Genomic DNA, 25,194 nt, shown 5'->3' with positions numbered 1-25,194 from the left:
GCGTTTCCATGATTGCATCTTATCATATCTTATCTTGAAATAAGATAAGAAATAAGGGGATTTTTAGAAATTTCCTAAATATTTATTTATGAATGTCTGTTTTGTTTGTCAACATGGCAGAATGCTCTCTGCAGCAACCTCTTATAATTGCAATTTACTTTTGATTGATAGGCATCTATTGACTTATTCTGTTATAGCATCACAAATCGTAAATATTACATCATTTTCACCACCACCTTCTTTTTCCTGTTTCTCCATCCTCCTCCTCCTCCTCATCTTCCTCCTCCTCCTTTAAATCCTCTTCTGTTAAGTTTTTGGTTTGTCTCCTACCACCCACACCAGCAAGTGGTTACCATTGTTTGTAGATTCTTTCGCCTTCACAAATCAGTTTTACTGAATAGTACAAGTGGCCTGTTATGGTCTGTTTCCAACCTTCATCGTGTCCAGTGAGCTGAACTGTTTCTTTCTACAAGAATCCAGAGGACACACAAGGAGCCCTGAGAAAAACAAATGATCAATCTTTCACTCACACAGAGCCTGATCAATTTCTCTACACAGGTTTAGTATGAAGTGGAAACGAAGACAGACACTGTCCTACAGCCAGACCTTATCACTGGAGCCTTGTCTATCAAACGCTGGTCTCAGGGGTCTCTAGATTAAGATACCTATCGTGCCGTTAGAATGTTCCTTGCTGACTAAATGATTGTCATTCTGTCCGTCTCTCTTTGTTCCTTGTGATGTAGGCATTTCTCAGTTATTTATATCATTCAGGCAGATAACTCTTCTTTAGGCTACCCACCATGTCAGACATGAGACAGAAATGACAGAATCCCAATAACTTCCACAAGTACTGATTGTATTTTATAGTTGCAATATGAGGTAAACGTAAGGGCATTTGAAGAACATAAATCATTTATTTGCAACCATCTTTGGCGTCTTGACTGTTTGGACTGCAGTAAAGATGTCCTCTGATGCAGTCATTGAACACCTGCATTGTTTTTATTTATTAGCTGTTTCTGGGTATGTTGTTGAATTCCATCTTCTGTATTTATGCTTTTGAAGTATGACGCCAATAAAAGAAATTATTTATTGGGCAGATGGTAATCGGCAATAGAGGTGTTTATGAAGTTATTTGTTTTGTTGTATGAGTCTGTGGCACAAGAACGCTTCCTCTTCAGGCCCCAGGCACAGATGATTATCATAGAAATGGAAGGCTGTGTTACAAACGTGGTGCAGCCACCTCTCTTTTCGGCTTTCATAACCTGTAATATAACTATTTCTTTCCATTGAGCAGTTTCATCGATCTGCTGCATTGACCTTAAATTGAATCTGTTAATGTTAATATCCTGTCATTGATGGGTTTTGTTCTAGATTTTTAGCCTTGTCAGAATATCTAACTACCGCCAAACATAGGGTTCAGTGAGGATGACTGTGAAGGGACGTACCTCCTCTTGCAGATAGAAGGTTTGCTGTATGCTCTGTAAAAGGTCTAATGACAGTTGCACCCATCCAATCTAATAACAGATGTGTTCATTTGTATTCACATTGCACTCTTCCGCTGTGAACCCAGTTTGAGAGTGCTTAATGTTGTCAAATGATTAAGTCTTCACGAAGAGATGAAAGGCCTTGTTTGGACAGGCTTTCAAATATTCAGTTGTTCAGACCCCCCTTATTGAGTCCTTGGCACTCCATGACCGTTTATAAAGCAGCAACTTTCTTTAATTTATTTAACTAACAGGCACATTTCTACATCTGTATTCATCAATCATCATAAATAGTAATTAAATAATGTGTTGAAACAATGTTTTAACAATTTTAGTGTTTTGTGTTGTGTAAAAAAGGTGAATAATAGAGTTACAAGAAAGCGTGTGCTTTTGATTTTTTTATTTCAACTTTGCTGATTGCTGTTCTCTTTGTGTTTGTTTTTCAGAAGAAAGAATGGCTGTGCTTGAACTGCCAGACGCAGAGGGCTTTGTCAGGAAGCTTGGGAGATATTCCAGCTCCTGTTGCACAGCCAGTGGGATCCCCCCGGCCACCTGCTACAGCCAATCAACAACCACCTCAGCAGAAAGGGCCCAATCAACTCTCAGGGCCTAGACCCACAGGTCCTCATCAACAGCAGAAACCAACGGGTCCCCAAGTAAGTGGCCCTATTTCTCCTGTGAAACAGGCTGGGCCTGCCTCTCATACCAAGGGGCCCAGCCAAGCTTCCCCTCAAACCAAGGGTTCTGCCCAACCCGTTCCTCAACCTAAGGGTTCAACTCAGTCACCTTCCCAAACAAAGGGTCCAACGCAACCCTCAGTTCAGAGTAAGGGACCTCATATTAAAGGTCCTAATCAATCACATGCTCAAAGTAAGGGCCCTGTTCAGTCTGCTAACCAAATAAAGGGCCCAAGCCAGGCCAAAGGGCCTACACAGACAAAGGGATCTGCTCAGCCCTCTGCTCAGACTAAAGGCCCTTCTCATCCTTCTGGTGCCAAGGCGTCATCCGCCCCTGGTAAAGCCGCACCCAACCATGCCAAGGCCTTTCCCACCCAATCAAAAACAGCACCTACTCAGTCTAAATCCACAGGTAACAACCAGGCCCGCAAACAGCCGCAGAGCCAGGAGAAGACTAAAGTCACATCTAAATCTCAAAAAGAAGATGTCAAGGCCTCACCGAAGAAGGCATTGTCAGAGACTATCACTTCACCAAAAGACATGAAGATAGCTGAAGATGCACAGAAGTCAAGACACCATGAAGTGAGCTACCTGCAACTTCTTCGCCTTCACCTGTTACTCTTGATTCACCATTATGATTTTTATTTTTTTTCTCCATTCAAATAATTGTTACCATTTCTCAGAGTCATCATCATCATCATCATCATCTTAAATAATCATTCATTCAACATCAGTGTTGTCGTATCATCATCATCATCATATCATTATCTCTAACTAGTTTTTTTATTCTTCTCGTAATTATATTTTTGTTGTTAAAATCTTTTTTTTGTTTCTCTTTTCCAAACTACTGTTCTTTCGCTTCTATTTTTCCTCCAATCATCCAGCGTCGTCATTTTTTATCATACTACTAAAGTTTGTTACTACTTGTCATCAACACCGTGTGTCAATGTAACCTTGTTCATCATCATAATATCTATATCACCACCATCTTCACCATTGTTGTCTTTATCATCAACATCATGACCATCACCATCACCATCCCCATTGTCATCCTTATCATCATCATAATCATTATGATCATCATTCTTCATCCTTATCATCATCATTGTCTTATTGGCCATTTCTCATCTTCACCCTGTTTCCCCATTTCTCCATCTGACTTTGTACACCTTTCTTTTATTTGTATCAAACGCAAGCTTTTTGTTTAATGTGACACTTGTTATATTTATGCATTCTAAGCATGTTCGTTATTCTTCAACGGTTCGAAGAATGCAATGGAGAATGCGTCAAAGATGGCAATCAAGCATGTAACCAAATGACATTTGTCTGTAGTTGTTTGTATGTTCAACTGTCTGTTATATTCACTCTGTGTGTCAGTGTATTTATCCATCTGTGTACACATAACTTTGAAAGGCAAACTCAACCCAAATCATTAAAATATGATCAAGAGCTTTAATAATCTACAAAGTAAGATTATCTTAACAAACCAGTCAAAATTAAAACTAAAAGGATTCAGACAGGCTGTTGTGCTTTATATATATTTAAAGAACAAAACATATTGGAATTAAGGGCTCTATCTTGCACTCAGCGCAATTGACTTTGTACACTGGAATTTTCCCTCCACCGACGCACGTCCTTAAATTAGTGAATTTACAATTCCGCCACAGACCAGGAAAAACCTAGTCTAAAGTCAGTGGCGCTTATTCAGATGCTATTTTAAGGGCGCAGACTTGAGGGGATGCGCCTGCGAGGCAGCAGCAACATCGCCACCCAGTCAAGACGGGCATTAATACTTTGCCGCATCCCGGACAGCTCCCGCTCCAGCATGTCAAACCCGGTTTGCTGCAGGAACAGGGGGGTCCTCCGGCGTGTAGCGGGTCTGGATCCTCTGCACCTTGGTGTTTGCGCTGCTCCCTCCTCAGCTGGCCCTTGCGCACTGCTCCGCCCATGCGCACTGCTCCCGAGGCCAGGGTCTTCTTCCTGCAAAGCTGCGTTACATTGTTTGATTTCTTGTATGGCTGTGTTACATTTATTTCATGTCAATAATGACACTTTTCGGTATTTCACGGCCCTGACGAGAACGTCGGTCTCCTCGGCTGTGAACCGCTCCTGGTGTGCGCCTGGCAAATCCGCCGTTATAATAGCAATCCGCCATGGAACAAGCGCGCCTGCTTTCAAAGGGAATGTGAGATGACGCTCTGATTGGTTTATTGCTCGTTACGCCCAAACCACACCTATGACTAATGTAGCTACTTCAGACCAACCCATTTTAGATTTGCGCCAGGTGCAAGAGTCATTTATCCCGCCGGCATAATAGCAACAGCGTCCGAGATCCGCCCACAAAGCTACTTGATACTTTCAGATTGGCAAGATAGGGCCCAAAGTTTTTTTCAGGAAAACAAATAAATGGTGGTAACTGTGTGCCAAGTCAGTGTTGCTTGATTTCTAAAACGAAAATGTAATAGACAGTAAATATTTGGGTTGATTTTAGCCAAAAGTGTTACTATATCTGGTTGTTTGTTTAAAAGTTTGTTCTTTCCAATGTAACTATTCTCTAATATCTTAGTATTAGCCTCTTTCAACTGCAGAAGGTCCAGTGCATTAATTTTACTCCCTATTATCTGAAAATGCTCATGAAAATGTCACTGTTGATGAGTTTGATGTAATAGTGGGATACAAGGTGTGCACTGAAGCTTGTAATAGACCATGCCATGATTTAATTTAGGGAAAAAAATATGCTCTTTTTTTGCATCTGACCTCTCTCCTTCTTTTTCACTTTTTTTTCAGGATTACAACAAATCAAGTACACAGAGTTTAAGTGACACTGGATACTCCTCAGATGGGATCTCCAGCTCTCATGGAGAGATTACAGGCCAGATCCACGAAGAAGGAATCAAGCTCAGTGAAAGAGGTGCTTCTATCCCCTCAGAAATCACCAAACTAGAGAGCTCCATGAAACCTCTTCTAGAGTCAAAGACTGCTGCAGACCAGAAGCACAGGCCACATTCACTGTCTGTAGGACAGGACCGGGACTATAGTCCTGATGACGATGCAGCAAGGGATGAATCAGAGGATGACCTCAGTTGTAAGCTTCGCCATGATTACGTGGAAGACAGCAGTGAAAGTGGTCTCTCTCCATTGCCAGTAAGACAGAAGAAGTCACATAAAGATTTAACAGATGAGGAATTTATGAGGAGACAAATTATGGAGATGAGTGCTGATGAAGAGGAGTTGGAAGAACATGGAAACCAGAAAACTAAAAGGGGACATAAAACCAGTGGAGATTTGAGCAAAGAGAGACGGCGACTCTCTCACCATTCTAATAGTTTTGAGGATGACACCAAGGCATCAGAGGGTGCTTATAAGGCAAATGAAGAGGAAGATGTTGTAATGGCTGGAGGCCTTCGGCGTTTTAAGACCATTGAGCTGAATAACACTAACAGTTACAACCGAGAAATGGAGCTCAGCACTGAGCATGACCTACGAGAACCCGAACTAGAGATGGAGAGTCTGACTGGTTCTCCAGAAGAGCGGTCCAAGGGAGAATATTCATCCACCCTACCTGCTACCACTCCCAGCTATACCTCTGGAACATCCCCCACATCTGTGTCTTCCATGGAGGATGACAGTGACAGCAGCCCTAGTCGTAGGGCAAGACTAGAGGAGGCAAAGCAGCAGAGGAAAGCTCGACATCGATCCCATGGGCCACTGCTTCCCACTATCGAAGACTCATCTGAGGAGGATGAGCTCAGAGAGGAGGAAGAACTACTTAGAGAACAGGAGCAGATGAGAGATCTAGAGCAACAGAGGATCCGAAGTACTGCTCGAAAAACAAAGAGGGATAAAGAGGAGCTACGGGCACAGAGACGCAGGGAAAGATCCAAAACTCCCCCCAGTAATCTTTCTCCCATTGAGGACGCATCACCAACAGAAGAGCTGAGACAGGCTGCAGAGATGGAGGAACTTCATAGATCATCATGTTCTGAATATTCCCCATCTATGGACTCAGAGGCAGAAGGCTTTGAGATGATTGGTGGAAAGCTTTACAAATCAGGAAATGAATATAACCTTCCAACCTTCACATCACTCTACTCCCCCACAGAAAAGACATCAGCAGTATCACCATCTGATAAAACATTAAAAAGTGCAGAGGAGGTCTATGAGGAGATGATGAAGAAAGCACAGCTCATGCAGAGGCAAGGACAAACAGTTAATCAGCAGAAAGGTGCCCCTCAGCCTGACAGTAAACATCATCTTGAAGCAGGAACTGCCCTAACCCCTGGCTCAAGCCCAACACAAGTTACTGCACCTATGTCCTTCTCCACAACAGGTAGTGATCCAAGAATTCCAGGAATTCATGCAGCACAGCATCTATCAAAAGAAACGCAAAATAGGATGATGACACAGAGTGCCAAAATCGAAGGTGTTGTTGGAGTTGCCACAACCAAAGCCCAAGTCAGTCAGACTGCCACAACTCGACAGGCAGGCAGCACAGCGCCTGCTGTTAACAGAACAGGCTCCCAGAGGCCAACACAGGCAACACCTGACCCTGGAGCATCCTCCCTAACCTCCAAAGTCTTCTCCCTTTTCAAAGGTCCTAGCCCCACGGTCTCCCCCTCTACTTCTCCAGCACAAAGCCCAACACATACGCCGTCCGTCAGACCAACTGGTGGTAGTGGCAGGCAGCTGCCAACTTTGCCTGGTGGTCCTACATCAGCTGCAGCATCCCATGGAGCTCAGGCACCTCAAAGGGCAATTTCGCCACGTCTTGCACGACAACAGTCCTCTCAAGATTCACCAGTGATGGTGATAACACTAGGTTCTGATACAACAAGTCCTGCCAAACCACTTACTGTAAATTCCTCCACTTCCCCTTTGTCATCGCCAACACAGGTCAGTTGTAAAACCTTGTATAGCTCCCAGCCCCCTTCGACAAGTTCCCCAACATCACCACAAATGCATCCGTCACAACAGTCTCCTAAACATTCTTCACAGATGGCTCAAAATGTTGAAAAAGTAAATGTTGGTATTAGCACCGTGACCACCACTGCACATAGCCGTGGATCTGTGGAAAATATATCTCTGTGTAAAATCTCTAATATCCCAGGCTCTTCAATGGTTGTGGGTCAGGGCCAAACACATCCAAGCACTAATGTGGTGGATCTGAGAGCACCAATGAGGCCGGCTCCAATTATAATGACAGACCAGGGGATGGACCTAACATCCCTTGCCACTGACACAAGAAGATACTCTTTAGGGGCGGAGCAGCCATCTGGTCGACACACAGCAGTGCAACCTCTTATTATGAACCTTAATGCACAAGAGCAACCACACATATCTTTATCAACACCGACCACAGTTAGCATCACAGTTGCAGGTTCTATGTTTATGTCCCAACCCAAGCAACCAGTTGTATATGGAGATCCTTTGCAAAACCGTGTGGATTTGGGGCAGGGTGTTGGATCAGCTGTGTGTTTAACCCAGAGTAAGCCAACAGTTACTGACCCATCTATTCCCAAAATTGATGCCTGCCTGGAGAACCTTGGCATACAACAGCAACAACTGCAGTTACAGCAGCAGAAGCTCCTGCAGCAGCAACAGCTTCTTGAGCAGCAGCTCCAGCAGCACCAACAGCAATCCTCTTTTGCTCGTTACAATTTAGCTAATCAGGTCCAGCCTCTGCTGATGAAAAAAGACCTTGTAGTGAGCCAGACAAGCAGTGCCCAGCCTGTAGTGACTGCTAGTGCCATTCCTAGAGTATCCCCCCTGGCTCCACCATCAGTGTCTGGGGCTCCTACTTCTAATGCTCCTCATGAAATCTATGGTGGAGTTGCCTTAGAGCTAAAAAACAAGCCAACAGTAATGAACTTGTCCACAGGTAAGCCCCATGTTATGATGGTGCAACTTAATGAGAGTAACACATCACAGGGAGGCACAGTGACTCAACTGGTAAAGCGAGAAGAACCTCCTCCCACTCCTCAGGTCTTGGATCTCACTGGACAGATCAAACCAGAAAACCAGGTGGCTTGTTGTGATGTTGTTTACAAATTGCCCTTTGCTGGTTCCTGTTCAGGGTCATTCACTCAGAAGCCTACAACAATATCCTCAGATAGTAATCCCACCACTGAAACCTCTCAAGCAGCCCACCCTCCCCATCCACACTATAATGTCAGCCAACAACAACAACAACAACAACAACAACAACACCAGCCTCAGGCTACACAAGGAGTGACAGAGGAACATAAACCATATCAACCACCCATAGTCCCCTCAGGAAGAATACAGCCCTCAATGTCTGATACTAATCTGCCTTCCATGACTGATGCTGGTCATTATCAGAGTAATGTCCAAGGGGGTCTAGCAGTAGATCTTAGCAGCATGAATCAGGCTTATGACGGTGGATACCTTGGTATGGGAGCACAGTATGGATCTTACACAGACCTGCGTCACCAAGGAGATTTTACAGGCCCTTCGTTACCCCTTCGCCGATATGGCTCCATGTCAAATATCAATTCCGACTATGCCTACAGCTCGCGTGACCTAACAGGATCACAGGACTCCAATCTGGCTCAGTACAGTGCAACCACTGCCAGGGAGATCAGTCGCATGTGTGCAGCTCTTAACTCAGCGGACCAGTTTGGGAGCAGGTATGGAAATAACCCTGAACTGGTACCATATGGGGCTGGAAGAGGTGGACCTTTAGCTAGGCTTAATCTCCAGCAAAGCTTAGCATCTATAAGAGCAAACCTTATCTATGGCCCAGATGGAAGACCAACAGCAAATGGCCAAACCCTAACAAACCTAATAAATGCTAGACAAGCAAGCATACGCGCCTTGTACCCTGCCGCCATGAGAGGAGGTGATGGCATGATATATTCTACCATAAACACTCCCATAGCCTCTACCTTGCCAATTACCACCCAGCCTGCCTCTGTCCTGCGTCCCATGCCTAGAGGAATTTACAGACCATACCCTACAGGTGTAACTGCTGTACCACTGGCTAGCCTTACCAGGTTGCCTCAAGTGACTCCTAGAATGCCTCTCTCTACACAGGGACCATATTCCTACCCTACTCCAAACCAGTATCCTACATCAGCCGCACCACCAGGAAGTGTGCCTGATGCAAGCAGCTTACACCAGGAAACCCCTGTGTACCTTGGCAAGCCTTTAACAACAGTTGCAGCACAAACAGCTGCAACCATTCCACCAACCCAACCTGCAGCACACTTAGGAGCGCAAAATGTACCAGCAACTGGTATGCAGACTGCAGCAGATCAACAGACAGACCACCCTCAACTTACCCCACAGAGTGTTACATCCCTCTCTCAAGCTCAAGGCCAACCTCAACATGTCCAGCCAGTGCAGGCTCAAATGCAGCCACAGCAGTTACCTACTCAAACTGAACCGTTATCTTTAACTCAAACCCAACCTCAAGTTCAACCGATTAGTCAAACTCAACCTTTAGCTCTGCCACAGGGCCAGCCACAAGCGACACCCCACGGTACTACCCTACCACCGAGTTCCAAACTTTCTCCTCCCATGGATGCCCAGAAAGGTAAGGAAGATGAGAGACTGAGCCAGCAGCAAGAGCATGTGCTGCAGCTGGAGCGAGAGCGTGTTGAACTGGAGAAATTACGCCAGCTGCGCCTACAAGAGGAGCTTGAAAGAGATCGTATGGAGCTTCAACGTCACCGAGAAAAAGAACAACTACTCGTTCAGCGTGAGATTCAAGAACTGCATACAATCAAACAGCAAGTCATACAGCAACAGCAAGCCGAGCGGGAGACACAGCTCATTATGCAAAGAGAACAACTGGCCCAGCAGAGAATGCAGCTTGAACAAATTCAGTCTCTGCAGCAGCAGCTCCAGCAGCAGTTGGAGGAACAGAAAAGGCAAAAGACAGCAGCAGTGGAGGCAGCCGCTGCTGTTGCAGCAGCAGAAGCAGCCGCTGCATCAGCAGCAGCGGCAGCAGCAGCGACATCTGCCCAGGGTACTATACAAGGGGTAGTTGTTGGAGGAGGTCCTCCTCAAGGGTTCATTATCTGTGACCAGAGTGGTAGAGTTATCCAACAAGATGGACAGAGTGTTCAGTTTTGGCAGGATGGGCAGGTGGTCCAAGCTGTAGTGGCTGCTCGACCTATTCATAGTTCTGCCTCTGAAATGTCTTTGAGAAGCAGTGACAAACAGGCTGATTCGAAGATGATGAAAAAGCAGAATTCCATGCCACGGCTGAGGGATGGCTCAGAGGACGACTCTGTGAAGAGAATTACAGACAGCTGTGTGCAAACAGATGATGAAGATGGAGAGGACAGATTCATGAACAGGCGCAGGAGAACAAGGCGTATTGCAGATTGCAGTGTGCAGACTGATGAGGAGGACCAGGGAGAATGGGACCAGCAGCCAGTAAGGCGCAGGCGATCACGTGTATCTAAGCACTCTGAATCCAGTGGTGAGGCTAAATCCGAAGGGTCATCTAAAGTGGCTTCTGCAAGTATAGCTATTCAAACTACAAATGATTCGTCTTGCCAAACAGAGCCCGACCAACTAGGCAGGATTTCACCTGCAATCCACATTACCATGGCAGAGACCTCAAAGGTTGACCTATTGCATTACATAGCAGCCCCAGAAAGGACTCACAAAGGAGAGAGTCTGGCCTGCCAGACAGAACCAGAGTCTCAATCTCAGGGTGTGGTGGCCCCTCAGCTGAGTGTTCCTACAACTATCAGTCCGTATTCCACAAGTCTGCATATAGTAGGTGCAAACACATCTGATCCAACTTCTCCAAGACTCCAAGGAGTTGCTAAGTTTGAGAGGAGGAAACCAGACCCCCTGGAAATTGGCTTTCCGCAGCAACCAAATGAGTCTCTATCCCGCCAGCCCCCAAAATCTCCCCAGGTGCTATACTCACCAGTATCTCCATTGTCTCCTCATCGCATGCTGGAGACAACATTTGCCTCCCAGGAGAAGCTTAACAAGGCCCATGTTACACCCCAGCAAAAAGCCTTTACTGCTGAATCACCCCAACGCCACCAGACCCTACCAAGACCCATAAAAAGTGTGCAGCGCTCCATGTCGGATCCAAAACCTCTCAGCCCCACATCAGAGGATCCTGCCAAGAACAGGTTCTCCCCATATCATCAGCAAGCTGTGTCCAACAGTCAGGTACGAAATCATCACTTTTATTTCATATATTTTAGGGGAACATAGTTATAAGAAATATCTATTTTTAGAAACGCAGCACCCATCAACATCTAGAGTATTTTCTTCAAATAAAGCTACAGAGCATAAATAAAAGCTAAAACTGGGATCTATAAAAATCCTCAAATCAGTGATTATGCCACAGGTGCCCCATGGAGATGTGAGTCTTTTGATCAAATGCAACATATGCTTCCACTGCTGATGTACAGTATGTACTCATGTCAAGCTTATTATCACACTTATTTGCATGGGATAATGTGCTGTATGTTTTTTTGTAGAAACATTACATGCATTATCTGTTTGTATTACATCTGGAGTATATGCAGGATGTCAGCAAATTTGTCACATCTTTAGCACTCAAACTAATGTTTTATTACCGGTGATACCAGTGCCAAACCCCATTAAAATAAGTTCATTATCCACATTTACAAGAGCCAATTAGCATGTAGATAAACATAAATATAGGCCTTTCAATTGTACTGACAAAAGTAGTGTTGTGACTTCATTGACTGAGAGTAAGAAATATGAATTAAAATAAATATATGTGTATGCAGAATATGCTTTGTGTGGACATGGTTGATCACACAGGATCTGGCATAGAGAGGGTGACAGAATGTTCTCATGAGAGCAGCTGGTCATGCCAGAAAAGCTTTTCCCATCATCCTTTTCTGCTGTATCTCTGTATCTCCTCCCTCATCTTCCCTCTTTCTACTCTTTTATTTTGTTTTCCTCTCTCTCTCTCTCTCTCTCTCTCTCTCTCTCTCTCTCTCTCTCTCACACACACACACACACACACACACACACACACACACACACACTCTTTCTGTCATGTAGTCTATATCTGGCAAACCCTTAAGAGTTGCCAGGGGGACATACAATGTGGAGGAATCCTAGTGGTGCCTTGCTGTCTTCCTGATTGTTAGCAGCTGGTCAAAGTAAATTATCATTGCTCTGCACTTAGACCAAAATTAGTCTGAGAAGCAAACGTAGAAATCTGATTTCTGGCTTTTTACACATTTGTACCTCAAATCTTTAGTGTTAGTATTTTATACATGGTTTTCTTGTGGATACTTAAAAAAATCACCATGGATCTACCCAACACACCTATTTTGTAAGTATTAGACTAGAATAGATGTCTTTTTAAGTTGTGTTTTTATTTGTAATGTTTGACTGTTCTTACCTGCATGCCATATATGCATATTTTGTCAGATACAATGGATATTTGATCAAAGGTGGGAAATCAAAGGGAAAATTAAGATAATTATGTAATACATTTGGATGAAATCAAAAGACTCAAGACACAACTACTTCATTACACTCTAAACATCTCCTGGTGATTTCTAAAAGATTTAATATTCTATTTAAATTAAAAATATTATTAATTAAAATATGAATTAATTATTATTACATTTAACTAATTAGATATGAACTGGAAAAGCACAAATGCTACTTGGTCAAACACGTATTGGTACTGGTAGAGACATATTTATATTTAATGAATTGTAGTTATAATGTTATGAATGTTGTAACATGGTTAAATTTTACCCGTAAGTAGAAGCACTTTATTATTATGTAATGGAGCTGCTTTGTGTTGACTACACTGACTGCCACCACTAAACATTTTACTTAACATTGTTAATCGGGCATAAAATGAGAAATGTCACTTAGTGTCTTTGGCTTCGGCGAAACAACATTTTAATCAAAATAATGAAATAAAACTATGTTAATTGAACTACTGATGAAGCCAACGCTCCTGTAGTACATAGGTTAATTAACATCATGTAGTCTGACAACATATCAGGCTGCAGCTCTTCACTTAGGTCTAGGGATGAAGAAATGTGCAGACCCTCTGTGAGTACCCAGTGTACAGTAATGAGTCTAATTTACATAAACACATTCTGTTTATAGCTCAGTGTTTGCTGATGTGTCTCTGCCTCTCCTAGCAGATGGCCTCCCTGCAGCAGCAGCAGAACTCTCTGATGAGAAAAGTAAAGAGGACTCTCCCCAGCCCCCCTCCAGAGGAGACTCCGCTCCCCATTGTTACTCCAGCACAAATGTACAGCTCTCCTGGCATGCCCCAGAGGGTCCTACCCAGACCTTCCCAGGGAGTCACCAAGGCTGGCCTGCTGAGTGAATTGAAAGCTGTGGAACAAGAGTCATCGAAGCTCCGCAAACAGCAGGCTGAACTGGAGGAAGAAGAGAAAGAGATTGATGCCAAGCTACGTTACTTGGAGCTAGGCATCACCCAACGTAAGGAGACCATGGTGAAGGAGAGGGAAAGAAGAGAGCTGGCTTACCTGAGATGTATGGGTGACGCTCGAGACTACATGTCAGACAGTGAGCTCAATAACCTTAGGCTGGCAGCTGCAACAGGAACCTTTGATGCTAATGGCCTGCTGACAAGGCCCAGCACTGCACCATTGAGTCAATTTACTAATGACCTCAATGCAACCTCCCAGTATCCCTCAACCTCATCCTATATGTCTTACCCATACCCTCAAAGTCAACCATCAACACAGCAGCCGGGCTCTGCTTATCAACAGATAGGTTTCCAACCTCCTCAGTACCCTTCATCATCTGCACCCCAGCCAGGAACATTCCAACCCCATCCCCCACCAGGCCCTGGCTACCAGAACCAGGGAACCTATTCCTCCCGCATGTATGCCCAGTCCTCCTACCAGACAGACCTTGGCATGCAACAGCATGGTCACCAGGGCTTCCATCCGCCTGGTCAGCCTATGCCAGGCCAGAGCCTTCCTTACCCCAGCCATAGTTCCTACCAACCTGGTCTCTCCTACCAGCCACAGGCAGAGATCCTTACAGTCCATCAAAGACCCCGGCAAACATCTTTGGCAGACCTTGAGCAAAAACTCCCCACGAACTATGAGGTCATCAGCAATCCAGCAGTGTCAGTGGCCACATCAGCTCCAGATGCCAATTTTGGCTCTGTCTACAGCAATGCTTATGGACAATACCGCCCCCCTGAGCCTGGCCTGACTCACTCTGTGGAGAGCCCCACCTCTGCTTACGCTTCAGATGGACTGTACACCTCTAACCTGGAGCAGAATATTCCTCGGAACTACGTCATGATTGACGACATCAGTGAGTTGACAAAAGACAACACCAGCCAACCCACTGATGCTCTAGGGCATCCTGTGGGAGGACGGTATCGCAGTGAGAATGGCCCTGCACGTGGGAGTGCCTATGGTAGGCCTGAAGATGAATCTGTGGATGCTTTTGGCAGACCTACTGGCACAGCGGGTTACCAGAGTACAGTGGACAGTCGCACCAGCACCACAGTGAGTGGAGGCTCTTCCTATTACTATGATGATTATAAACACACATCACGGAGCAGCTCCAGTAGCCACAAACTCACACCCAAGAATCTCGCCCCAGCAGTAGTCTCTTCTAAACGTAGTAAGCACAGGAAGCAGGGAATGGAGCAGAAGATTTCTAAATTCTCCCCTATTGAGGAAGCACGAGATGTGGAGTCTGACCTTGCTTCTTACACAATGACAACATCAACAGGTGGCAGCTGTACAGTTGTGTCCAGATCCAAGAAGCTTCAGGAGGATGTCACCTATGGAATGAAGAAGAATGCATATGACCAGCAAAAATATTATGGCACCAGTCGTGAGGGTCTTGAGGAGGAGGACCGCATGTACAGCTCTGGTAGGTCCAGGTCTACTGGATATGGTATGGACAAGATTTCCTCCAGAGATGCCACAGGTCACAGAAGTAAATCCTACGAGAGGGATGCTATGGAGCGGTCTCAGAGAGGTAGCCGCAGTGGAAGGCCTCCCATGCGCACCCAGAACTCAGAAGAGGAGAGCCCACTAAGTCCTGTTGGGAAACCTGTAGGCATGGGAAGAGGCTCGGGCATACCAGAAGCCCACGATGTGAGGAACCAGTATGGCTCCAGCCATTCATTGCCAGATGTGCAGGACCATCACAAGAAGGACCTGCCTAGGAGTCATGTCTATAAACCAGATGACCCTTACCTCGTAGATGACATGCACTGTGCTGTTTCTGACAGTGAAGGTAACTGGTGCTGAATTATTTGTGCTGCTTTACGTTCGTTCCTCCCACCTTTAAAGTGTGCTGCAAAGGAACTGCATGCCAAGTGTGGAATTTTGAGAAGAGCGTCATTACTTTGCTTGTCTTGTCTTTTTTTTATGGAATGTTCCGTGTGATGAATTAAGCCAAAAATGCCTGTTTTATATTTCTGTTTTGCATGCATCATTTTTAAGTGTGAGGTCTGTTTTTTAAGTTGTATTTTTTTTATTGGGTTCCTCAAAAATGCATGGCTCTGGGATGTGGAGCATGTTCTCCTAGTTATTTTGCATGGCTTCAATCTGCATGCTACTCCTCTCACCACATGAAACATCTGACTTATAATGTTTGTTTTGGTTTCAAAAAGCCTATCATTTGGGCCAAGAGGAGACTGATTGGTTTGAGAAGCCTCGGGAGGCACGTTCTGATCGCTCAAGACATCATGGAAGTGGAACTCACTCATCTACAGGTAGGCGTAGTAAACACACCTACCATGATTATGACGAACCACCCGAGGAATACTGTCCCCAGGATGAATACAACCAACAACGCCACGCCACCTCCACATCATCACGGGACCACCGTCACCATGGCAACAGCTCTGGGAGACACAGCTCTTCTCGCCACTCCTCAGAGGATCCCAGGTCCTCTCGTTCTTCTAGGACACATCCCAAAGAACCACCTGCCCGCTCTGATGGCAGGGGCTCTTCATCTACACAAAGAAGGAGTGGTCCAGACTCCCGTTCCGCCCAGGCAAGCCCCCGGAACTCGGGTGATTTCTCTCGAGACTCAGCCTCTGGTCATCATCACGGCACTGGAGGACGGAGCCAGAGACCCCAAGGAGATCGCACAGCCTCCAGAAGGCAGGAGCCCAATGCAGCAGGGCCTAAACCACCGCAGCAGCAGCAGCAGCAGCAGCAACAACCTCCTCCTCAGGGCCATGCTGGGCAGCAGCGGTCAGGTGGTCAGGGCCAGTCTGGGAGACATTCAGGCTCTGAACCACTTGAGGGTACCCAGCAAGCCCAGCAGCAGCCTCACCAGAGTGCACATCATCATCAGCAGCAGCAGCAACAACAGCAGCAGCAGCAGCAACAACAACAGCAGCAACAGCAACCGCAGCAGCAACCACAGCAGCACAGCCAGACCCCACAGAGCAGCCAGCCTACAACAGCCACTGCAGGAGCTGGACCAGCACAGCAGCAGCCCAAATCCGGCCAAACCCCACCACAGGGACGCCAGCCAGGAGTAGGGTCTGCAGCAGGGCAGCCGGCCACCACAGCCGTGAGTAGAGCTATAAGCCTGGTTTAAATTTACCAACATTAACTACTATAAATTCCTGAATTGTATGGTATTTTCTGAAAATTGTGCCTAAAAGCTAGTTATGATGACAGATAATAATTCTAGTCATAATAGCATTGTTGCGTCCTGTTAAATCTATAAAACACTTTTAAATGTCACAAAAATAAGCAACATTTGTTTGACACTTCTATTGGATAGTAAACATTATATTGTTAATTATATAAATAGAATCACAATTCTACATTCAAATATAGTATAATAGTAGTAAAATAATATGTAGTAGCAAAATTAAACGTTGCTCTAACTCCATATTTGTGTGTTGGATTAATAGCAGACAAAAATGGATGCGACACCTCCAGCAGCAGCTACAGGAATGAAACCTACAACAGGAGTCCCAACACCACCTCAGCCTACCAAAATAGCTACACCCCCTCTAACAGGCATTGGTAAGTCTCACCATAAAATACACAATGACCACAGGCAAAAGATGGCATATGTGATGGTTATGTTGTTTGTTGTTTGAAGGCTCCAAGGCCCCCCCTGTTGGGATCGGTAGCAAACCCGGAGGTATAGGCAGCGCTGCAGCAGGACAGGCACCTGCTGAAGGGGACAATGTTCTTACCAAAATCTTGCAAGGAGGGGCAGCAGAGCAGGCGGGAAAACTGGGAGATGGTACAGTCATGAATAAATAAATGTTTAAGAAACTGGAATACAGTTTATCTTTGAGTCTAGCAAATGTTAAATCAATGTCTTTTAGCTTTTGTTTTATTAATAATTTGTCTATTAATACAACATAAATTAAGATACTGAAATGGCTATTTGTCTGCTTGGGTTGGGTTGTTTTCTCATGTTTTCCTCCCTCTCTCATCATTCTTGCAGCTTTATCTGGCCTTGGGAAGAAGTTCACTTCATTTTGGTGAACTAATGAGAGGAGGGTAAGTGATGTTTTTTTTTTAATCAAACTAACAGGCATTAGCAAGTCAAAAATGTTTCAGTCAAACTTTGAATTTATATGTACGGATTGATTTTAGGATGGAAGGCAATAGATGGCAGCCTACTTATCAACAGACAATATGAATTGCTTCCTCGTTAAAAAATTATGGCTGTTTTGGAAATGATAATGTATGTCCTTATGGCTTCACTTGTTAATTTGAATGAACTGTGCTCTTTTTTTCAGGATATGCCGAGTTGAAATGAGATGGTAGCTTTGAACTTGAAAAACCTATGAAACTGTATTAAATACATTTCAAATAACAGAGGAAATAGAAGACGATATATCCTGAGTGCATCAGTGAGTATTTCATTACCTCTTCCTTATCTCTTGAGAAACTGATGATTGTGGACATGTTTAATTTTTGTGGCAGGGCATTGTCTTTATGATAAATACTTTGTCACCAGCTCGACTAAGCAAGTGAAAAGTATGTCATTGTAGAAAACTATTTAAAAATGTCAGAATGTCTTTTTTGCATCTTGCACTTGCATCATGTAAAACAAAAGCAGTAATGCAGTAACTTGTTAAACCATTGATCACTTTCCGTTTTACCTCGTTAGTTTTAGTTTTATTAAGTACACCGAGACTTAAAGCTGTAAAAACACAGAATCCTGTTACACTTTGATTAATGGATTAAGTGTTGTATCAGCTGGATATTTACATAGATTAGCATAGTGCATGTCTGCATAATGAGAAGACTCAAGTAAAGTGATGACTGATTAAATGCTGTGATTGTACATTCGGACTGATCCACTGTACCTTTCCCGTACCCCAAATTACTGAACAGAGCAGGAATCAAAGGATGCCTTGTCAGCACTGAATTCCCCAGACATGGGCATACGATTAAAGTGAATTAAATAAGGGTGAACGCTTCGTCAGCATGGTGTTACAAGACATGAGCAGAGGACTGAGGAGGCCTGAAAGTAAGTGGATGCCTTGACAGAACTACAGTCCCAGAATGATGATTGTGGAGACGTCTGATGCCTCATTGGACCAATGGTAGGTATCTGAAAGCCATTCACATACATCTATGTATGTATGTGTGTGCTCATGCATATATGTTTGAGTTGCTGGACTATGGGTTGAATTAAGTTTTGCTGTTGCTTTTACTTTTGTTTGCTTCAGTGATTTATTTAATGAGTTCACCGTTCTGTCGGGTCAGGTAGTAAAGGTTATACTGCAGAGGTAAGAGGCCAAAGCCAAGAACAAGGGAGGTCACACTTAGTATGGTTTACCTTCTGACTCTGCACACTTCCAATAATCTGGGCCAAGCACACTGAGCTATAATTAGCCTGAGAAGGCTAACTGTGGCTTTGCTTTAATGTCACACATGCAGAGACACACAGGGACAAGAGCACATGCGGTCATACAGAATCATGACTCATGGTAAGCATCACTCATTACATGGTAGAATGAGCTAATGAACTAATTCTGCTCAATGGAGCAGAACTACAGAAGCGCAAAATAAAGTAGATTTCAATGCACTTTATTTAGCGGCTGTCAAAACACATGGTGTGACTTGCACGGGATGAAGTTGTGGCTCATTTGAATGAATTTGAGCTCTATCATTCAGCTGTCTACACTGACACTTGGATTAATATCAGTAGTCTGTCATCTGTGTCTGCGGCCAGTCTCTGGGTTCAGTGGGGGAATGTGGAGATAAACCCGACTCAGTGCTTCTTTGAGCAGCAGGCCTGTTCAGCCCAGTGGATTATTGCTGGTATCGGCAGCAGGACTGTGATTGGCTGAAGTGTCATAGGAAGCAAAGGAAAGTAGGCTGGCAGAGCTGTAATATAAACATTGCAGAATGTTTCAGTCTATTCAAGTGTGCTCTGTAATGGCCACTGCAAAACATGCAGACCTTTTAGAGGCCCAGATTTGAAAATGTTTAAAATGTTACACCTACAAGATGATCTCACTAACAAGCTGGGCCCGCTGCCACTATTTGTGCAAAGACACAGATACAGACACACACACACACACACACAGATATAGGAGAGGATGAAAGCAATTTGAATTTGAACCTGGAAGTGATTCAGCCTAAAACTGTTTATTATAATCACTGTATTCACAAGAAAACAGAATACAATTAGGAACTAAAATAGAAAAAGAGTCCCCAATTTTATTTAATTTATTTATATTGGTGTGGTCTATGTTGCAGCATTAATTTTGTCCATGCATCTTGTCTAGAGAATTTGATTTTATGCATTAACAATCAATTCATTTTAGCTAACATTCACATATTTACTGTCTTTATTTCAGGAGGACAACAACGGTCAATAATGAGGATGCGGTGAAGCGTAGGAGAGAGGGGGAAGGGGGACTTGATTCCTGTTTCCCCCTCCTCTCCTAGAGTAAGCCTCCTGGGATCTCTGTGACAGTAAAAGGCCCGCTAACTGAGGCACCTGGATATCATGGGAGAAACTCAGCATGTCTCTTTTTTCAAACAGCTCAATAAAGGAAGCCTCACAGCGCCCTCTACGGGGAATTTAATGAAACACTGCTCATGTCTGAGGAGTGGACATCTGGCAAGGATATTTGATTCTACACTGATGTCTTCAGAGCCTTTTCATGCAAATAAAACACAAAATAAGCAAGAAGATGACACATTTTCATAGGTTTTCCTGGTACCAAAGATACCGATCTTAGCCCACAATGACACCACACACCTGGAGTAGACGACGTGTATCACGGCAATGACAACCAACCTGATGACTCCACCACAATCCTTGAATGCTTGGTTTCTCTGATCTCTACAGTACATTCCAGTATAGGGAATTTGACCCTTTCTTTGAATGTGTTTTTATTTCTCCTCTTTTTGTTTCGATGTCTACAGAATGCATTGTGTAAACATGGACATGAGAATGCACGCAGAAATATTTAAAAAAACGTAAAAAAAGAATCCCATATCAGTACTTTTTCACCACCTATGAGATGCCACTAGTCATTAGCTGTAGGGTGTTAGGGAAGGGAATTACTACCAGTGTGCCCACAAGTGTGAGATTCAATTCACACAGATGAGAGGACCAAATGAAAGAGTGGCCACGGCTCTTTATTAGCCATCGCAAAGCCATCGTTATAGTCGGCCCCAGAGCCGACTATAATGCTCTGGGACCAACTATAAATAGGATAAAGTCCCTTATGGGATTTTATCCTTTTTATTGATTTGTCTCATCTTTTCATTTCTTTTCATTTTTGCCTGATATTCACTGAATGGAAGAGCCTTATTCAGTACATGTTTTTACTTGTATACCTCACATGTTTTAAAACGTCCATGTAATCATGCATTTCTTTTTACACAACTGTATACTATTGTATGTACATAAAACAAATCAGAGATCTAATTATGTAAATTTGTCATTTGTGTATTTATGGAATCACTCTCCAGTGACTTTTTTTTTGTTCTGTGTTTTTCTTTGGTAAAACTTTATATTTTTCACTTTTTATTTGTTTGAATCTGTTTTCTTGCATCAAATAATTTGCTTGTTGATTTTTAAAAGCAATAGCATGCAGAAAATGGTATATAGCACAATCGTATAAATGTTGTTTAAATTAGTGATGGGAAATATCAAACAGTTCTGTCGATAAATAGCCGTAATACAATTTGTCAGAGGGTTTACAACCACAGTACCGTGTCCAGATGTGCATGTTACGTGCAGATGCATAAGAGCATGCAGACAGGTACAAACACACTCACACAGACACACACACACCCTCACTCTCTCTCTCTCTCTCTCTCTCTCTCTCTGTCTATCTATTGCAAACACATATGCACACACACACACACACACACATTACACACTTTGCATCCTAGTTCCATGTCAGAGCCAAGGTTAATTGTGTTCTTCACCGAGTAGACCTGTTAACCTCCTGCTGATTAATGAGGTTACCAATTCACCTACAAGATGATCTCACTAACAAGCTGGGCCCACTGCCTCTATTTGTGCAAAGACACACACACACACACACACATCACACACACACACACACACACACACACACACACACACACACACACACACATATCACACACATACAGATATAGGAGAGGATGAAAGCAATTATCAATTCAAATGTTCTATGCAATGACTCATTTTGAACCTGGAAGTGATTCAGCCTAAAACAGTTTATTATCATCACTGTATTCACAAGAAAACAACAAAATTATGAACTAAAATAGTAAAAAAAAAAAAAAAAGGTCATGAAAATGTTTTTACTTAGCAACTTGTCTGTATGAATTTGAATATTGAATATTGAACTAGAATTGTTTTTATTTTCGTGGCATGTTTTGACCCCTCACTCCCCACACGGGGGAATTGTTGCCAAAGGGTAAACTGTGTAGACTGTCGGTTTTGAATGTCCACCATCATGTTGCTTTGAAGCATGGGTTTGCTTGGCTTTGTCTGGCTGTTTGTAAGCCCTCATTCAGTTTTTGTGCGTTTTGGCTGACCTGGGCTCCTCAGTGTTTGGCTTGCAGTGACTGTCTGTGCTGCTATAAACCTGTGATACAGATGGTCAGCACTTCTCATTAATACTTGTCAGTGTACATATTGGGTGTCAGTATAACCTGTGGGGTGAATGGAATGCTTCTATCGGATATTTCATTGTTGATTAAACCACTCAGCAACCAAGCCATTGGAAAGGTGCATGATTAGATCTTATATTCTTGGAAGTTATACCTGAATTCAAAAAGGTAAGGCATGATTTCACCAAGGTTTGCCTAACGAACCTTGACTTTCACAGGCCAATGCGGAGAATATTGATGAGTAAAATGTTCAGCCAGTCATTCACAAATCAGGGCATGTCATTTTGAAAGCACAAGCCTGACTGGTAGCACTTGCTGCTCAATGAAGCGCAGAAATATGGAGGTTGCGCAGTGCCTCCAACTGAACAGTGTAAGATCTGTATCAGAACAAGAGATGAAGATGCTATTTGGTTGATATGAGGTGCATGAGACAAAACAGCCTTCAGTGCAGCCGTCCGATTGACAGAAAGGCAGACAGACACACATTCTTACTGTAAATACAAATTCATTCTTCTGTACAGCTTTTGAGTTTTGAGTACGGCTGTCATGTGCATCCCCATGCCGTATTTGCTGCCAACTTTTGTGTATAAAAATAATATTTATTACCACAATAATGAGGACGATGATGAAACTAATGATGATGATTATTCTAATTATTGCATAAGCATAGTGTATGTGGCTGACTTGTATTGACTGTTTACAACAGTGGAACAAAAACTCGTATTCAGAAACATATCCAGTCTGTGTATAGTTTCTATACATATTGTGCTTGTAAAACAAGAAGAAAAAACCTCCACAGCAATTGCAGCGTAGAATGCCTTTGTCAGACTAGTAGGAGGTCTTTCATTTGCTTGATGGATATGATCTGCAAGGTGATGAGGGTAAAGGGAAGCAGCGGGAAAAAATGAAACAAAAAATCTGGAAAATGTCATTCACTGTTGTAAGTGCAATGGGCAAAACGTCAGTCGTGTATCCATTGTGAAACCTTGTGTTCTATTCAGTGTATTCCTGTAAACAGATAGAGTAAATTTTGGTGCATCATGTCAAGTAATGTGATTAATGAAAATATTGACCCTGCAATTTCCAAACAGAGAGAAGAATAAAAAGAAAAGGAATATGTTGTGGTTATTGTCTTCAGTCTGTGTATGTGTAATCGTTTTTCTTGCAGCACTGATGGAGACACTTGGTAAGTTGTGTAGTAGCTCTGCTGCAGACAGAGGAGAGATCAAGAATAAGACCTCGAAGGCAACGTGACTGTTCAGATAAGACCAGGCTTTATGCACTGAAGCAGTGATGACTTATCCCAGTGTGGGTGGTAGGGAGGAAGAAGCAGCGAGAGGAGAAGTGTTCGCCAATGCATAGGGAGAGAGTGTGTGTGACTGCATGTGTGTATCAGGAAAAGGAGAGAGAATTTGAATAGTTTGTATTGTTGCTAAGTTATATCTTTGTTTGGTCCTGATAGGTACAGTACAGTGTGATGAGGATATTAATGTTATATCTAGTTGTTTCTAGTTTTAGTTCTAGTTTACGCCCCAGAGTCCAAGCTGATGTCTTCAAATTTCTTAATTGTTTTATCAATATGTTCAGTTTAGTATCATTTAAGAAAAAGAAAAGGTTGCAAATTCTCACATTTCAGAAGCTAGAATGTTTTTGCTTGAAAAGTGACTTTTTTGCAAGAAAATTGCTGAGGAGAACAGTGTAAGTTGGTCATTCAAGTCATACTGTAAGATATTATTAAGTGGTAAGTCAGTGGCAACTGGACAAAGTGCTTATTGGCTCTTCTGACATTATTTGAAACCCTCTTTCCGACAATCAGTTCAGAGCAGAGGCTGCAACTCACAATTTATGTTACTTTTTGAAACAGTCACACTAAATGTATGGAGCATAGGTGTATGGAGTTGTAAAAGTATGAAGGGTTTGAATGCTTCTTCACTTATGGCCAGCACCTTCATGACCCATTGACCTACCACTCATGCACACTGCAGTTCCAGTATTAACTTACCAGCAGACTGAGTCCACAGGTTGTCATGTTCCTGTGTTGTGCTTAAATGTTTGGCACAGAGCAGGGCTACTCTACTGTAACAAAGTTGAATTGGCCATCAGGTTACCATGAAACCACAACCCATTCTGCTTCTCCCCTTTCCCACAGAGTCAGGCATCAAGAGTCACATCTGCAGATCTTCACTGCCCTCATCTGGTTAGGCACAGGACTGGAAGCATGGTCCAAAATATCTACATTTTAAATTTACCTTTAAGCAAGAAATACATACTTTCAAAAAAATAAACATTTACTTACAATACAAAAAAGAAAACTTTTGAATGTTCACAGTCACATGTAATATTGAATGTTCACTTTTACATGTAATACTGTTAGTGCAGCCTTGTACATGTAGTTAAAGTTGTCCAAAGGAGCCACAAAGGGATACAAATGTCTTTTTTTTCTCAGATTGTTGAAGAACAAAATGGTTCCCATTTAAAGAAAGTGACCTCTTCCTAGCTGTCCGACCCTTGCATTCATTATGAAACAAAATGAAGTATTGGACCGGGTGGGTGGAAAGGCTCTGGCAAATAATATGAATGCATTCAGGCCATTTAGAGTCAACAATATATGTATCACCACATTGTCAGAATAGCAAAGCAAGACAATAACTCTAAATAATGTAACCAAGTGGAAGAATGAAAATGCAAAACAGACTGAGGCCTGACACTGAACTTAAGTGCTACGTCCTTGATGCTAATCCAGAATTTAAAGTGGTCAATTATAATTGCATGGTGTACATATTGAAAGACTACACTAAGATGTGAAAGGATTAAACTGAACTTTCACCCAATATTGCTGCTCAAAGAAGGTCGTTGGTTTCTTTAATGAGGTCAGTCTCTGAACTATAACTGAGTAGCAAACCAGACTATAAGTTATTTGTTTGATTCATAAAAGTGTGAAACATCTTTATCTAAGGCCTAAGATAT

The 25,194-nt window shown here is 43.2% G+C and overlaps 1 protein-coding gene across 3 annotated transcripts in view; it reads left to right on the top strand.

The window, feature by feature from the left end:
- Window positions 1-23,344, top strand: part of bsnb (bassoon (presynaptic cytomatrix protein) b) — a 65,119-nt gene extending 41,775 nt beyond the window's left edge. The window contains exons 4-13 of one of the 3 annotated variants that reach the window (XM_051415930.1): window positions 1,931-2,140; window positions 4,949-11,323; window positions 13,303-15,400; window positions 15,780-16,693; window positions 17,043-17,157; window positions 17,237-17,383; window positions 17,591-17,646; window positions 17,889-18,002; window positions 18,490-18,701; window positions 19,965-23,344. In XM_051415930.1, the coding sequence (XP_051271890.1) occupies window positions 1,931-2,140; window positions 4,949-11,323; window positions 13,303-15,400; window positions 15,780-16,693; window positions 17,043-17,157; window positions 17,237-17,383; window positions 17,591-17,631 (9,900 nt within the window). In that variant the 3' untranslated portion in view covers window positions 17,632-17,646; window positions 17,889-18,002; window positions 18,490-18,701; window positions 19,965-23,344. Of the gene's footprint in view, window positions 1-1,930; window positions 2,744-4,948; window positions 11,324-13,302; window positions 15,401-15,779; window positions 16,694-17,042; window positions 17,158-17,236; window positions 17,384-17,590; window positions 17,647-17,888; window positions 18,003-18,489; window positions 18,702-19,964 lie in introns of all 3 variants that reach the window. The other 2 variants (XM_051415929.1, XM_051415928.1) reach the window with 2 other exon arrangements.
- Window positions 23,345-25,194: the final 1,850 nt, after the last annotated feature.

Source organism: Dicentrarchus labrax, unplaced genomic scaffold, assembly GCF_905237075.1.
Source record: "Dicentrarchus labrax unplaced genomic scaffold, dlabrax2021, whole genome shotgun sequence".
NCBI classification, from domain to species: Eukaryota; Metazoa; Chordata; class Actinopteri; family Moronidae; genus Dicentrarchus; species Dicentrarchus labrax.
The sequence above is the reverse complement of the archived record's forward strand: the minus strand, read 5'-3'. Positions and strand labels throughout refer to the sequence as shown.